This window comes from Danio aesculapii, chromosome 6, assembly GCF_903798145.1.
Source record: "Danio aesculapii chromosome 6, fDanAes4.1, whole genome shotgun sequence".
NCBI lineage: Eukaryota > Metazoa > Chordata > Actinopteri > Cypriniformes > Danionidae > Danio > Danio aesculapii.
In genome coordinates this window covers 54,115,123-54,131,962 of record NC_079440.1, presented here as the reverse complement: position 1 = coordinate 54,131,962, position 16,840 = coordinate 54,115,123, and the positions used below count along the sequence as shown (strand labels likewise).

At 33.1% G+C, this 16,840-nt stretch overlaps 1 protein-coding gene across 1 annotated transcript; it reads left to right on the top strand.

Annotated features, from left to right (window-relative positions):
* Positions 1–1,620: 1,620 nt before the first annotated feature.
* Positions 1,621–10,919, top strand: si:dkey-6e2.2 (myb-like protein V). Its single transcript, XM_056460528.1, has 3 exons — positions 1,621–2,204; positions 6,372–6,708; positions 9,444–10,919. Exons 1-3 carry the CDS (start codon positions 1,697–1,699, stop codon positions 9,751–9,753), a joined length of 1,155 nt encoding a protein of 384 aa, XP_056316503.1. The 5' UTR covers positions 1,621–1,696; the 3' UTR covers positions 9,754–10,919.
* The last annotated feature ends 5,921 nt before the right edge of the window (positions 10,920–16,840 follow it).

Sequence of the window (16,840 nt, the reverse complement as noted above, 5' to 3'; positions counted from 1 at the left end):
TAAATCATTTTGTTAATAAATAATTAAAAGGATGACAAAAGGCGGTGTTACATGGCAAACTGGAAATAATAAAAACTACATTTTATATGAAATAATGAATTATTCATTCATTTTCCTCCTTTATTCCTCAGGGGTCGCCACAGGGGAATGAACCACAAACTTATTCAGTATATGTTTTACACAGCGGATGCTCTTCCAGCTGCAACCTAGTAATGGGAAACATCCAAACACACTCATTCACACACATACACTACACTCTCAGAAAAAAATGGTACGATGTTGTACCAAAGAAGGTACAAACCCTTGTCACTGGGACAGTACCATTTCATGAAACAGAATTGTACCTTAAGACAAAGAAACACATTTGTACCATTGCAGTTTGTACCTGTAAGGACATGATTTGTACCATGGGAAACCAAAATGTACTTTTGGTTTTTAAAACCTGCAGATACAATACTGTACCTTCATCAAAGGAACAAATCTGATCCATGAAGGTACCACTACAGTGACAAGACACTTTGTACCTTAACAGTGTCAAATGTGTTCCTTCAAGAACTATTAAAGGCATTTTGCTAAATCCAAAATGGGTCAATTTATTTTCAGTAAATATAAAACATCAAATACATTTTAAACAATGTTTTTAAAAAAGTTTATTTTTGTGTAAATCCACTTTTCCATTTACAATAAAGAATTAAAAATACTTTAACATAAATCAAAAGATCTATTTTTTGCTAAACATTTCACAACACTTTTCACTAAAATTTTCCAGAAACACATTCTCCCGTCTACAATATAAATTGTTTTCTCCAATTTTCACACAATTCCTTTGTAATCAATTAACAGTTCATTTAATTTACTTAATTTTAAAATAGAAATAGAATTATTCAAAAGTATTGTAGCGAGATATGCACAATGTTTGATTAGTTTTACAACACTAAAATGTCTGCATGGACACTTTGCATGTGCAGGACTTTTTCCAGCTCACATGTGTAAAGCAAACGCCAAAAGGTGCAAATCTCAATAATGAAACTGTATTTATCAGAAAATGCTCACCAAATGTTTATTAAAAATGCCTTAAATGTTTAGTTTACAATAACATATACTTTTATTTTACCAGTTGTTTTGTATGATAGAGCTTAATAAGTAATGTTTATCAGTTTCTTGTAATGTTTATGAGTTTCTTTATGAGATTTATGTTTTAATATGGAAATTATTCATAAAATCACTTTGCCTTTCCAGTCTTTGTAATAAAGAAGGGGTTGTCCATCACTTATGTACCTTTTTATAAGAACAATTGTGTACCTTCATTTCAATTGTACCATAAAAGATAAAGAACAGTATAAGAGGTCTTTTCTGTACTATATAATGTACAACTTTTACAAAGGTACAAAACTGTTCCTTAAGGAACATTATTTGTACCACCGTGTGCCTTTTTTTCTAAGAGTGTACGGTCAATTTAGTTTATTCAATTCACCTATAGTGTTTGGACTGCCAACTGAGCCAGTCGGGACTCGAAACAGCGACCTTCTTGCTGTAAGGCGACAGCGCTAGCCACTGAGGTTTTAGGTTTCTGGCGCTAGAGGGCCGCCATCGTCAGTTTGAGCCAATCACAAAGTTCAAAACGAATGACGCGCGTACGTCGTGCAGGCCTGCGTGACGCGCGAGTCAAAAAAAATCAACGGGTGTTTTAGCATTAATGAACGCTTTGCGAGATCCCTCGCGGTTTCCACGCCGCGAAATGTTTGAGGAGATGTCAGTGGAGAGGAACTGGACGGACACCGAGACCAGGGCTCTGCTGTACATCCGACAGGACGAAGAAATCAGCAGGCAAATCAGCGGGACCGTTCGCGACTCGCTAATATACGCCGAAATCTCGAGGCTCCTCCGGGCTCAGGGGATCCACAGAACCAAGCGGCAGGTCACAACCAAGCTGAAAACACTCAAGCAGAAGTTCCTGAAAATACACGAGCACCACAAAAACAGCGGGCACGGGAGAGTGTACTGGAATTACTATGATCTCTGCAAGTCTATCTGGGGCAGCGGAAGACCCACGAACACTTCAGCACTTCATAATAACAATAATAACACAGTGAAACTCGAAGAGCCCCAAAGTACATCCATTGAAGACGCCAGAAATGAGAGCAGATCCACGGATATTGAGGTGTCCATCAGTCATGACGAGGAGACCGACGACCTGACAGAAGGTGCATAATAAATATTACAGTATATACTACATAGTGTACATTATAGTGTAATGTAGTGTACTATTATGGTCACATGACTTCACTTGCACGTACAGCGGGTATCACTTTTGTTGATGTGATGCCTCAGACAACTCAAAATGGGTAATGTTAACACTTTACAATAAGGTTGTATTAGTTAATGTTAGTTAATGTATTTGCTAACACGAGCAAACAACTATTGTTTAACAACAATACAGTATTTATTTAGGTTAGTTAACGTTAGTTAGTGAAAATAAAGTGTACTAATGTTAACAATCGTGTATTTGAATGTTAATAACGCATTAGCAAATGCTGAACTATGATTAATAAATGTAGAACATTTATTGTTCATAATTAGTTTATGTTAGCATTATTGAAACTTTATTGTAAAGTGTGACAAGTAGGCATGGGCTGGTATAAGATTCTGACGCTATGATAACCTTGGATAAAAATATCAAGTTTCACGGTGATAGTATTGTGATTGCTGCTCTTAAATAAGTTATTTTTAAATGTCTGGGTAGAAAATAAACAACTTTCCCCCCTTTGAACACAATATATTTTATTTTGAGGAACATTTATAATATTTTGGAGCTGTAAACATGTCAGGCTGAATAATGAAAATTAATTATTGACTTCTGCTCTCTTCGTTAGTTTTAAAAACACTGATCTTTTTTACAATTTAAAACAGCATATGCAGTTGCAGTAGTATGTCAAAAATTGTGTAATATATAGTTGAAGTCAGAATTATTAAACCCCCTGAATTATTAGCCCCCCTGTTTATTTTTTTCCCCAATTTCTGTTTAACGGAGAGCAGATTTTTTCAACACATTTCTAAACATAATAGTTTTAATAACTCATTTCTAATAACTGATTTATTTTATCTTTGTCATGATGACAGTAAATAATATTTGACTAGATATTTTTCAAGACACTTCTATACAGCTTAAAGTGACATTTAAAGGCTTAACTAGGTAAACCAGGTTAATTAGGCAGGTTAGGGTAATTAGGCAAGTTATTGTATACTGATGGTTTGTTCTGCAGAATATTGAAAAAGAAAATAGCTTAAAGTGGCTTATAATATTGACCTTAATTTATTCTAGCCAAAATAAAACAAGTAAGACTTTCTCCAGAATAAAAAATATTACCAGACATACTGTGAAAATTTCATTGCTCTGTTCACTTCATCTGGGAAATATTTAAAAAAGAAAAAAATTGTATGTCTAAAATTTCATTCTTCATGGTGTTAAAAAGGTCTTAAAGTCCTAAATTTGACTTTGTGAAACCAGCAGAAACCCTGCTTTTTGGATGTGTGGATGGCTGGAGGAGTCAACAAATTTTAATTTTAGAATTAGATAATAGAATATAAATGTATGTTTTGATTAAATCTTATTTAGGTTTAAAAAGACAATTCAACCAAAGTGGGTGGTTTAAAAGTCTTTATTTGAAAAACAAACAAAAAAAAAAAAACTGGTAGAAGAATAACAAATCAATGATGTGTGGTTGCAAAATTCCAGAAATTTCCAAAATTGGAAACTTTCAATGGTAATTAACAGGAATATATGGTAGTAAATGGGAATTAATTGAAATAAACCTAATTACAAGTTACCCTGTGATAAGGAAATTTAGTAGTTCGGGAAAAAAAACCTTGTAGTATAAAATATCAGTAAAAACAACAGGTATGTGCAAAGTGAGTGGAATTTCTCCCCTGTGCATCCCCTAGTCACATGCACACAGCTCTCCAGTGAGTGCACAGCTCTTTAGGCCACACCTTCCTCATCAACAGGGCTTTTCTCCGTCACATTCACACAGCACAGATCTTTTCTTGAACACTTCTCACTTCAGCACTACTGCTGAAGCCACACTGTTGCGTTTCAGCATAAAGACAATATCCAGCAAAGTAAGTTTTGATGATTTTACTAGGCTAAACGTATATTTGATAGCTAGCTAGCCAGCAAATAAGCTAGATGAGCTAACTTTAAGCTAGCTATCATGCTAGTTAGCTCAATTTTCATACTGTTCCTTCTGCTTTTTGCTAGCCAGTTTCATTTCAGTTTATTTCAGTGTTGCTCCTCTATTCTTATTCAGTCCTCCTCTATCTGTTGTAAAACATCTGTGCCATTCCACAATATGTTTAGCTAACTATTTATACATGTGTGTTTGGCATTGAATTAGTGTGTTATTTTTTTACCAGCACTCTTCTAATCTTATTCTACAGAACTATGCCACGTCCACTGTCTGAAGTGTGGAAACATTTCACCCCAGCATGTGTTTCAGGAAAGGCTGTGTACATTTGCAATTACTGTGCGCAGCCGTATGTTAAGAACGCCACAAAGTTGCAGCGACATATAGTCAAGTGCCTGATGTCTCACCAGGGCTCAATGCAAGCAACCGCCGGCAAGAGTTTCTCTGTTAACATTAGAAGTGAAGATGATTCCGGTGTTCACCCTCTCGACAGCTCTAGAATTGGAGGACTGATGAATGGTTTGTTGAGAAGTGGCTCACATTGATGCATGTACATTCATGTTAATTCCTGTGGAGTTTCCAAATTTGGATTATTGCCAAAATTCCTCTGTGTAATTTCCTGTGGAAAACTTCTGGAAATTTACCAGAAAGATTATTTCCCTTTTTGTAAGTCTTAACAAAGGGAGGCTGTGTGATCTATATATTTACATAGCACATGTACTGCATAGAACATTTCAACAATTTTGTTTACAATATTTTGTTAACATGCAGTATTTAATGTTTGTAAAACAAACACTAATTTGCATATTTAATGTACATTAGTATCCTCTTATCATCTCCAATGTTGAAATAATTATTTTGCATTTATAATTTAAAATGCAAATTTATTTTGTATTTATTATAAGTACTTTTCAACGAATGATTTAAAACAGTTATAATAATTCAAATATTTTTATTATTATTAATTATTATGCATTTAATTGTTTTACAAAAGGTTTTATTTGCCTTTTTATAATCTAAGGCCTTAAAAGGGTGTTTTCCAATATATTTTCACATTGTTTATTTCAATATGTGAGCTATTCCAGTGTTATGGATGTGATGTGAGCAGTGAAAACTCAAAACATAAATTCACATAGAAAGTATATTTTAACATTACATTAAAACATCTGTTTATATTTTCCAAAACAAATAACCACAGAGTTATGAGATCATAAAAATATCAATCTGTAAACATGTTTTTCATTTTAAATGGGGGAAATAAACATGCGCTATGGATGTGACCAAAAAGTCTGTTTACAGTATACAACATACCCCCCCCCCATTAGGGATGTGACAGATGTGAAATTGGCACTTGTGTGACTGGTAGATCGAATAGAATAGTTTGAAAACATTGACAGTGACATTTTTGAGTATTTTACAGTACTGTAAAACACAAGCATACACAAACAACTTAGAAAGGGTTTCACTATTTTGGTAAAAACAAAATTTTTTCATTGGAAGGTTGACATTTGCATAGAATTGCTCATATACTATGCGCTTAAGATGCAAAATTAATAAATTTAAACCTTGTTTTCTGAGACACTGAACAAAATTGAGCCTAATGCTTAAAAACAAAAACAAATGTATGCTATTGTGCTATGGAAATTGCTTTAATATTTGAAAAATGTGCATTTTGAACCCAATTTTAGATAATCATTTCTAATCAATCAATTTTGGAGAACATTTAGATATTGTTTTCTGTTCTTTGGGTCTATAAGAAGTCTTTTACCATTATAAAAACTTGCAGAAACCTTGTTTGTAGCTTAAAGTGGGACTGTTGTGTGTTTAACTGAAGGTTACTCATTGGATTTAAGTTGTCAGAAACCAAAAGTGATTAAAAAAAATCATAAGTGCTGTAAAATATATTTTTTTTAAATTACATTAGATTAAATTATAAGCTTTATTATTAATGTATTTATTGATTGGTTGATTGATTGAATCATTATACACAAAATAGGTCAATAGTTCATGTTTACTTGTGACTCATGTGACCATAAATGACAAATCAATATAAAACTAGCAGATGTTGTTAAATCAGGGACACTTAAAATCTAAAAATGAAAGAGAATATTTTAGGTCAGGTAAGATCCATGCCTGACCTGAACATCAAAGTTTAATTACTGACTTTTAATGTTGTTTTATATTTAGTTAGTATCGCTCCGCCTGTGAAGAAGAAGGCCAGAACTCATTCGTCTGTGGAGCGTGTGCGCGATGAAGAGCCTCTGCTTGTGCAGAACCAGAGGGAGTTTGAGGAGCGTTGGCGACGGGACGCCAGAGAGGAAAACAAGGAGGAACGGGCCAGTCTGATGACCATGTGGAAGGAGATGATGGAGTTTCAAGGAAACCTCTTAAAGGAGTTTATTCATCGCTCGTCCTCATCTACCTCTCTGCCTTCACTTCCATCTTACAGCAGGCCTGCTCACCACAATCAAGGACCATCTACATTTCCCAGCACCAGTTACATGGCACCGTACACCTCGCCAGAGTAAGACCACACACTTCTGTTGTCCTGGTTTCAGGGTGTCCACGAGATCTTAAAAACTCTTAATTTTAGGCCTTAAGTCTTAAATTCACTGAAATATTGTGTTGTAGGTCTTAAATCATTTTAAAATGTTCCTCTGTCCAAATAAAGCTACCCAATTGGGCCAACACACATCCAGTTACTAACAGTCCATTTAAATAAAACTGTTTTTTATTATTGTAAAGATATACAATCACAACAGCTGTTAGACATTTTTACAGCAAACCAGGAGAAGAAAGCTATAAACAATAACACAATTCCTAATTACAATATATCTTTTACATAATCTTTCATTTATACAAAAACTTCCCGGAGGTAAGGGAGTGGACATAATATTTATAAATAGGCATGAAAGTTACATTTTTATAACAGAAATGTGTTTACTAAAAAAAAGTTGAAAAAAATGACATTAAAATGTGTGGCTAAGAAACATTTAGATTTTATTTTTAAATATTTTTTTGTTGCAAGCAAAAACAAATTACATTGACCCAACTGAATCATTACAAAAAAAGCTCAGTAGAAGTCTAAAATTTCATTCGTAATGGTCTTAAAAGGGTCTTTAAAAGTCTTGAATTTGACGTGATAAAACCTGCAGAAGCACCTCAGCTCCATTTTTAATCATCACATGTGTCCTGTTATGCTTCTAATGCCTTGTTTCCACTAGGGCTGTCAATTTGACTGAACCCAAATTCAAATTTATTTCTTATAAATGAGAAATAAATTTTATTCGAAACACAATAAAAAAAAAAACAGACAAGGAAAAAGTACTGTATAGTCTGAAATATCCCCACAAGAGGGCGCAAGCGAGCATAAAAAAAACAGATCATGCATTATATGTTTCATTGAAATGAAATCACTCACTTTATAAAGTGCATAATCTTTTAGACAACTGTTTTTAATTATGATATAATTCCCTTAATGATCATGTAAGGGAAATTAGGAATCGATTAAAATGGAGCACATCAGTAACCTGAGTATAATGCCTGTACCGTCACGCAAAATGTTTAACCATTCAGAATCAAGCTGCTCACAGTGACTACATCTACATAATTCAGCATCGTTACTCCAGTATGGACCTTCAGAAATGATTTTAAAATGTTGTTTTGCTGCTGAAACATTGTTTTTATTGACTTTATATTATAAAACCCAAGTGAACAGTATGGAATATTAACTTTTAGATAATATTTCAGAATGTACTTTCCCACCTCAACATTTTTAAACAAAAAAAACATTAAAAATAGGTGTGAATTAAAATACCACACTGTACTAAAAAACATTAAATTAATATAATAAATACATGCATCAAAATTGACAGATGTGTGTATAAAAAATAATAATAAAAAAGACATTACATTGAATTTTAAATTAGTCGTCTTAATAAAGACTTGATGATTTTTAGCTACCCATTCACCAAATGAATAAAAGGGATTTTTTTAATTAAAGTTTCTGCTTTACCTCTGATTATGTTAATTTTCCAAAAACAAGATTATCAGACATCTCTGTCCATTGTGCAAGAACAGGTCTTTGGGTATTGGTGGTCAGTTATAAATATTAAATGGAGCTTCTCTGTGATAGTTTTTTTTAATTTTTATATTTGTATGCATGCATGCATACATACATATACATACATATACATGCAGACTGTGATATGAAAACAGTTTCACCAAATGACTCTGGTAACTTTAATTGGAAAGTCATTCATTTAGATTGATTGGCATGATTTTATATAAGAGTTTATTTTGTAGGTGAGTGAATCATATATAGGCCTATAAGCTTTTTTTATATTATTTATTATATACATATAATAAACAAACTACAGTCATAAATAAACACAATGAAGCAAAGATTAAGTAAAACAAACAGTGCTTAAAGGTTTTCTGTAGAGTCTAAAGTGCGTCGCACACCGGATGTGCCACGACACGGCGCGCACATGACAGTTGAAAGTATCGCACACCAGATGCGCACATTCGCACACTATTTAAAATGAAACTTTTTAGATGGCACTCAGTGGTGCGGCAGAAATATGAACCGTGTCCTGAGTTGTTGCTGGGCGCCGTGGACGGCTACCGACTTGCGGCAGCAGTGTGTGTATTATAGAAATCTATGTTTAGAACTCTAAAATACATGGGACTGCGTGGTGCGATGCGGCGCATCCGGTGTGTGACCCCCTTAACAGTTTTCATGTAGATGCATTTAATAATTAAATGTAAAATAACACTGCATAGTCTTCATTTAAATAATCCAATAAAATTATTCTTTATTAGTTAGAAATTGTAGAATTCTTTGTGCCTAAATGCTTTAAACTTAATCTTTAAATGCTCACGCAATCACAAACTTTCACTCTATTGTGGTTCAATTCTAGAGTGACTTCATAAATCTCATACGCATTCACCTGTGGTTTCTGGTCAGCTATAATCCCCACTCAACATTGCATAACTTGCGATGTGACTGCTGCGGATAGACATATTGCGATATTTATGCAGAAAGGATATAATGTGCTCTGCTAATCTGAAATAATGGTTATTTTCCCTCTAAAATTTTACATTTTCCCTCTTAATATTTTCTATTTCAGGGGAAACTTATTCAGTAAAAGGGAACAGAATATGTGATCCGATGCTCCACAGCAAAACAGAAGTCTGTTTGCAAACCTGACAGAATTTCTCATGTTTTCATAACATGCCATTTTGCATTCTTTTCAGAGCCGAAACGGAGAATGAGAGTGTGATCTCGCATGAGGATGACGAAGAGGAGGAAGAGGAGAAATACGTCATAACAGCTCCGATTGCCCCTGTGCTGGACTCTCAGCCTGCAAACCATGTAAACGACAGCCAATCAAAGCCCACAGAGACGCTTACACCTGCGGCCACACAGACATCAGGACAGAGCGATCTGCAGACGTCAGTGCTGCGCAGACAAGAGCGAGTCCTGCAGCTTCAGGAGGAGTATTATTCTCTCAAAATCCAGCATCTCAAACACAAGATCAGCAGAGACGCTCAACAGCACAGTTAGTGCTTTCATTCATTACTTCCACTGTCAAAATGATCAGCACCCTTGGGAAATGTGAGCAAAGAAGGCTGTGGACAAAAATAGGATTGATTGTCCTTTCATTTCTATGAAATGTGAGGGTTTGTGAAACAGATTTGTTTTAAATAAAAGAGCATTTAAAAGTTTGTATTTGCCAAGGGTGCCAATAATTTTGATCACATATATAGCTCAAGTCAGAATTATTAGCCCTCCTATATAATTTATTCCCCAATATCTGTTTCATTGAGAGATTTTTTTTTAACACATTTCTAAACATAATAGTTTTAATAACTCATTTTTAATAACTAAATTTATCTTCGTCATGACCGTACATAATATTTTACTAGACATTTTTCAAGATTCTAGTATTCAGCATAAAGAGACATTTAAAGGCTTAACTAGGTTAACTAGGCAAGTCATTGTATTTCAATTCAATTCACCTTTATTTGTATAGCGCTTTTACAATGTAGATTGTGTCAAAGCAGCTTCACATAGAAGATCATAGTAAATTCAGTTCAGTTTTCAGTGTTTAAGTTCAGTTTAGCTCAGTTCAGTGTGGTTTAATAATCACTACTGAGAGTCCAAACACTGAAGAGCAAATCCAACGATGCGCAGCTCTACAGATCCCGAACTATGCAAGCCAGTGGTGACAGCGGCGAGGAAAAAACTTCACCAATTGGCGAAAGTGAAGTATTAAAAAACCTCGAGAGAAACCAGACTCAGTTGGGCACGACCATTTCTCCACTGGCCAAACGTGGTATAACAGTGGTTTGTTCTGTAGACAATTAAAAAAAAAGGCTAAAAGTGGGCTAATAATCAGGGTTTCTGCGGGGTCTTAAAGTCTTAATGTCCTAAATCTCAAAATCAAAATTTTAGGCCTTTAAAAAGTCTAAGATGAACTGAAATGTTGTGTTGTAGGTATTAAATCTTTTTTTAAAATGGGTTTTAATTTTCCTTTGTTCATGTATAGCTATCCAATCTTGCCTATACAACCCATAGAATCACCAAAAATCCATCTCAATAAAACATAAAACTTTAAACTTTTTTTTTTTTAAAGAGGTCATTTTTAACTCCATTTACCAAAATGGTTTAATATTTTTTCTTGTAATAACATATGTTTAAAAGTGCTCCATGTATTTACTGCTGAGGACAGCGGTTCTGTGTTTATATATATATATATATATATATATATATATATATATATATATATATATATATATATATATATATATATATATATATATATATATATATGTATATGTGTATGTGTAGGTAGGTAGGTAGGTAGGTATCTCGTCACCTTGGAGTTATAAGGTTCTATCTGCGTTCTGAATGATTTTGAGATACAGAGCTTCAAAGTTTTTGCATTCCATATAGCAAACAGTATGTGTGTAACAACATTTGTTTTTTAAATAAAGTCCTAAAATGTAAACTACTTTAAAAAAAAAAACATCCCATAATGTAAATAAGTTGGCATTTAAGAAGAATATGTCAATGACTCTATTTTGACAGAAATGTCAGATAGAACCTTATAATTCTAAGCTGACTAATATATATATATATTTTTTAAACATTCATTTTTTTATTTTAATCAAAGTTTATGTTGGAACAAGTAGAGTTTGATTGTTTTTTCACAATATTTTAAATATTTAGCTAAGAAATATCTTGTATATCCTTTATTATGGTATTATTAAATTATTATGCATTTAATAAAAGGGCAAATAAAGTCTTTCCATCTGGGCCTTTTGAAAAAATTCCTTAGCATTTAGCCCTTTGAGTCTAAAATCTCATTAATAATGGTCTTAAAGTCTTAACGTGCTGAATTTAACTTGGTGAAACCTGCAGAAACCCTGAATATTTTTGACCTTAAAATGGTTCTGCAAAAATTAAAAACAGTTTTTATTCTAGCTGAAATAAAGCAAATAAGACTTTCTCTAAAAGAAAAACTATAGGAAATACTGTGAAAATTTCCTTGCTCTGTAAATCATCATTTGACAAATATTTGAAAGAATATTGACAGGAGGGCTAATCATTCTGACTTTAACTGTATATATTCATGCTGTCGAAAGCTTTCTTTGCAAATGTCAATATTTTCAGGTGGATTGTGGACAATATACATCTGTCTTTGTGTACATATCTAATTCATATATTGCATATTTTGACCTGTAGATGTCATATATGTTCTTTGTCACTTAAACATCTAAATGAAAGATGTAAAGATGAACGTTTCATTCAGTGAAGTTTGTTTTTCATGGCTCTTAAACAGCAGTTGCTGATTTTCAGACATTATCTCGCAGTTTACCTGAAGTTCAACCGAGCATTTGTGATGTCTTTCCTGTTTATTTTACATGCATTTTTCATAATCAGTCAGGGTATCTGCTGAGTCCTAAAGTCTTAAATGTCAGTAACCGAATATTAGGACTTAAAAAGTCTCAACTCCACATAAATATTGTGTTGTATTTCTTAAATCATTTTAAACGGGTCTTAATTTTTGTATGTCCATGTAAAGCTACCCAATAGGGCCAACACCCATACAATCACTACAGTATATTTCAATAAAAGCTTTAGGAAACGTTTATTTACTACCTCTATTTACATATGGGATAATTATCTTCATTACAATAAAATTTGATTTAAAATGTTTTTTTAAGGTTTAAACTTGCCCATTAAAAAAAATCTTTAGCGTTTAGCCTTGTGTAAGTCTGAAATTTCATTCATTATGGTCTTAAAATGGTCTTAAAGTCTTCAGTTTGACTTGATAAAACCTGCAGAAACTCTGTCAGTTCTTGATGAGTAAAGAATGGTTCTGTTTTCTGTTGTGCATGTAAAATGGGACACAAATGCAGTTTTGATCCTAATGTGATGTATGCCTGACTAAGAATGAACATTGTTCATTATGTATCATTATTGTTCATTAAATGAATCCGAAACAGTGAATCAACCTTTTATTCAGCAATGTTTTAGCAATTTTCATATATTAATAATAAAATAATAATTTATTTAATTACACATTTGAATTTTAATTAAATGTAATGTTAAATTTGATATATTTTAATTTATATTCAATTATTATATATATTTAATATGCATTTAAAATTTTATTTTCAAGTGTTTGATGATTTTTAATAAGATTTTTTTTAATTACTATTTTAAAATGACTTATTTTGAAAACCCTGGCTGAAAAAGAACTGTTCACTCAAAAACATGATGTTCCAAACCCTTTATTGTGCTGTAATTATTATTTTTTTCCCTCTATTCACAAGCCCTAAAAAAGGACCAAAAATGAAAATGTTTTCTATTGAAGACTTATTTATTATAGTGCAGCAGTTGTATGGGCTATTATGTGTGTCCTTGCGTCTGTCAAACTTTGTACTGTTATTATTTTTGAGCTTGATTGAGCTGGGTCACTGTGAACTGTTAATGACTGGTGAATGCTGCACAACACTCCAACAAAAAACACTATTTAAGTTCCGGACTAGAAATAAGAACACACGGGCTTAAAGAGTAAATGACAGATGTGTTCATTGGTAAAGTTTATGTTTCAGCTTTTAAAAGTTCCAACAATTCTTTCCCCCCCTTTTCTTGTCAGTTCATTATCACTCTATTTCTCTTGTATTTTCACTTCCATTTTTTGTTCTGTTTCCTTCCTGCTGTTTTTTCTCACAGAAAGACATTCAATTTCTGCCTCTTGATCTCTCTTTTTCTTTTCTTTTATCAACAATGTCTGATGCCAAATTTTCTTGAAGTTTAATTTCTTTAACTGTTAATGTGTTTTTTTTTGTTTGTTTGTTTGTTCGTAGAAAACATTTTTAGATCTGATCATGAAAGTAAAATAAACAACAATCCTAAAATTATTTTTTTAAGAATGCTCTGTTGCATACGGATCAAATTGTGTTCAGTGCAAGCTCAAATACTGAACTTGCCAGACCAGAGATGTATACAATAAGGTTAAATAATTTCAAGTTATGCTGAGTTATATTTACATGATCTAAATCTTGAACCACTTATTGCTTCTAAAACATATTACATTAATCAGAAAGGTGTTATTCGTTTGAATAAATCAATAAAGAAAAAGTAGACGAAGCAAAAAGCTTTTAATTCTGTTACATGAAGGCAGTTTAGTGCCACCTGGTGGAAACAAGAGTGAAAATAAATAGTTTCCACACTCTATTTTGAAATGATGGAAGGTTAGAAGTGTCAGTTTTTGCATTATAATTACAGTCAAAGCTCAAGACAGTAAGCTTTTTTTAAACCCATAATCTAAGTCTGAAATCAAAATTCAGTAATAGAAATATAATGTGATAAAAATGAACAGGGATGCTTTATCTTGGAAATATTCATCTGAGAAATGGAACAAATCATTTTGACCTGTGTTTAAATTAATTTAAAAAATAGTGCCATCGAATATTAATGGCAATTTATTGCATTAAAATGTGTATATATTCTGTTTTTGTAAATAAATATCTAAACATGCATGTATTTATTTGAGAAATTGTCTTTTTACACTGTAAAAAATGTTACTTTTTGGGTATATGCTCAGCTAGTGTTTTTCAGCCTTCCGGTGAAAGTTTAATGTGACTATTTTCAATTTCACAAGGTTCCTTTTACAGCATAGATGTTGTAATGTTATCAAAATACATTCAGTTGTATAGACTTAAGCATTCATTTAGTTGTTCGAGCGTAAAGCGAGATGAAAGACATCAGGATCAACAGGTGAGTGCCATTGAATATACTGAGGTAAAATAAACTCATATTTTAAAGACGTGGTGGGGGAAAATGTAATTTAATGCAGTACTTCTTGTCCGGTCTGAGACCCACTTATTGTATATTTATCAGGCAGTGAAGATCACAGATTTTTAAAACGTGCCGATTTTATAATAGAAAGACAGTTTACCGGAAGCGCTGCGGCTGGCTGGCTAAAGTTAAAAGTCCTTGTGCATATACCCTCATACAAGCAAATCCACTATAGTAATTTTAGCTCATGGTCTGAAGTTAAAATTAAAAATACCAAATGTATTAAACTGGGCTCAGCCAATTTATCAAACAGAAGTGAAATAGTTGTGCTTAGCCAACAACAAACCTTAAAGCAAAAAACTATGCATGCGCGTGAGAGCAGTTGGTTGACATCTGGAGTTGGTGCACATCAATTATGATAGCATTTTTTTATGACGCTGTATAACAATAATAAATTTTTTTTTTCAGTCTGTGACGGTTGGGTCTAGGGTTGAGGTGGGGTAGGCGTTAAAATACAATTTATTGGGTAATTTATATAGATAACAAATAATACTCGGTACAACCACTGTTTTTACCTTACTGTAACGGTTAAGTTTAGGGTTGGGGGTAGACGTTAATAAAATACAGTAACTGGGAAATTTAATAAATATTATAAATAATTCTCGTTAACTTCCGGCCGCATCCATATCCGATCTAGCAACATGCACCTGGCAGGCGTGGCGGCTGAGCGAGCCGGCGCATATTCAAATTCCAGCGCTACAACGGCGGAGATCCGACGAAACATCATATTCAGACGGATTTCCCATAGATATATACAAAAATAAAACCAATATCTATGCGAATTTCCCTTCATAAAAGTTATGGTGAGTACTGAATTCTATATTTATTGAATCATGTTTAAATTTAACCAAGTGCAAGTCTCAGTAATTTCGACATAAAAACGAACAGCATGCTGATACATCATAGCCTGTCGTTAGCTCGGACACTTTAACGTTAATTACATAACGTACATTAATGTTAATATGTGAGAGGAAAAACTGTGACTTTGCGCCAGAAATATTGACGTCTAACCTTTTCTTTTGACCATACTGATCTCTCTGGGGACTTTAAGTTACTATTTATTATTATTAAATTATTCCTTTATGATGAAAGAAACTATCTGCTTTAAGTTAACGTTTTTTTCCGTCAGTGTAACGTTAACTGTAACGTGAAGCCCCCATTGCTGGGCGAGCCGAGGCACAAATAAGCTGCGATGACTTTCAGAGTAACGTTAAGTACATTTTTAACATTTAGGTATATGCTTATTCCATATCAATCTCAAATTCTGCTAGCTCAAGATGTAACGCTTGTGTGTAACGTTAGTTGCTTTATTGAGAGCCGCTATCAGTCGTGACACTGTGTAGAGTACTTTGGTGTAAATTCAGAATGTTAACGTTAATCCGTGAGGCATTTCTCAAATTCACGGTGTTATATGTTACCAGTTCTCAGTTTTACTGTAGCCTTATACATTTACTATTAAACTTAATTTGTAAAACACATAACAGCAACAAAACAAGCCAATGTTTTCAATAACAGTTAATTTGACTATCAATTACACAACATCGCAGCTTAATTTATTTTGTACAATTTTTAAAACAAAGATTCTTTATTTGCACACTAATACTTAAGGTTCCAAGAGGAGTTTCTTCTGTTGAATATAACACAAAAAAAATGTCAGAGTTGTTTTAATTACTTCTTTTTTAATTACTGTTCAACCAAAAACCTGATTTTCCACTCTCTTTATTGTGCTGTAATTATGTTTTTTTCTGTTCAAAAAACGTCAAGCCCTTATAAAAGACCAAAAATTATTTTTTTTCTATTGAAAACGTATTTATTATAGTGCACCAGGTGAATGGACCATTATGTGTGTCCTTGCTTCTGTCAAACTTTATTATTATTATTATTATTATTATATTGAGCTGGGTCAGTGTGAACTGTTGATGACTGGTCCAAGCTGCACAGCACCTCTACAAAAATTATTTAAGTTCCAGACTTGGGCAGCAAGAAGTCAATGCTTACTGATTTCAAACATTCTTCAAAGTAACTTTCTTTTGTATTCAACAGAAATAGAAAGTCATAAAGGTTTGGAACCGCTTGATGGAGAGTAAACAGTGAGTACATTTTCATTTTGGGGTGAACTATTCTTTGAAGAGTGAAGTTAAAAGTTGAGATCTGAAAATGCATTTGATGTTTTATTCCTGAAGTAGTAGAAATACACATCATCTTGTACCACAGAATGTCCAGTGCCTTTGTGTTAAAGCCAAAGATGTTCTTTGAGGAGACGCCTGTGAAAGCACAG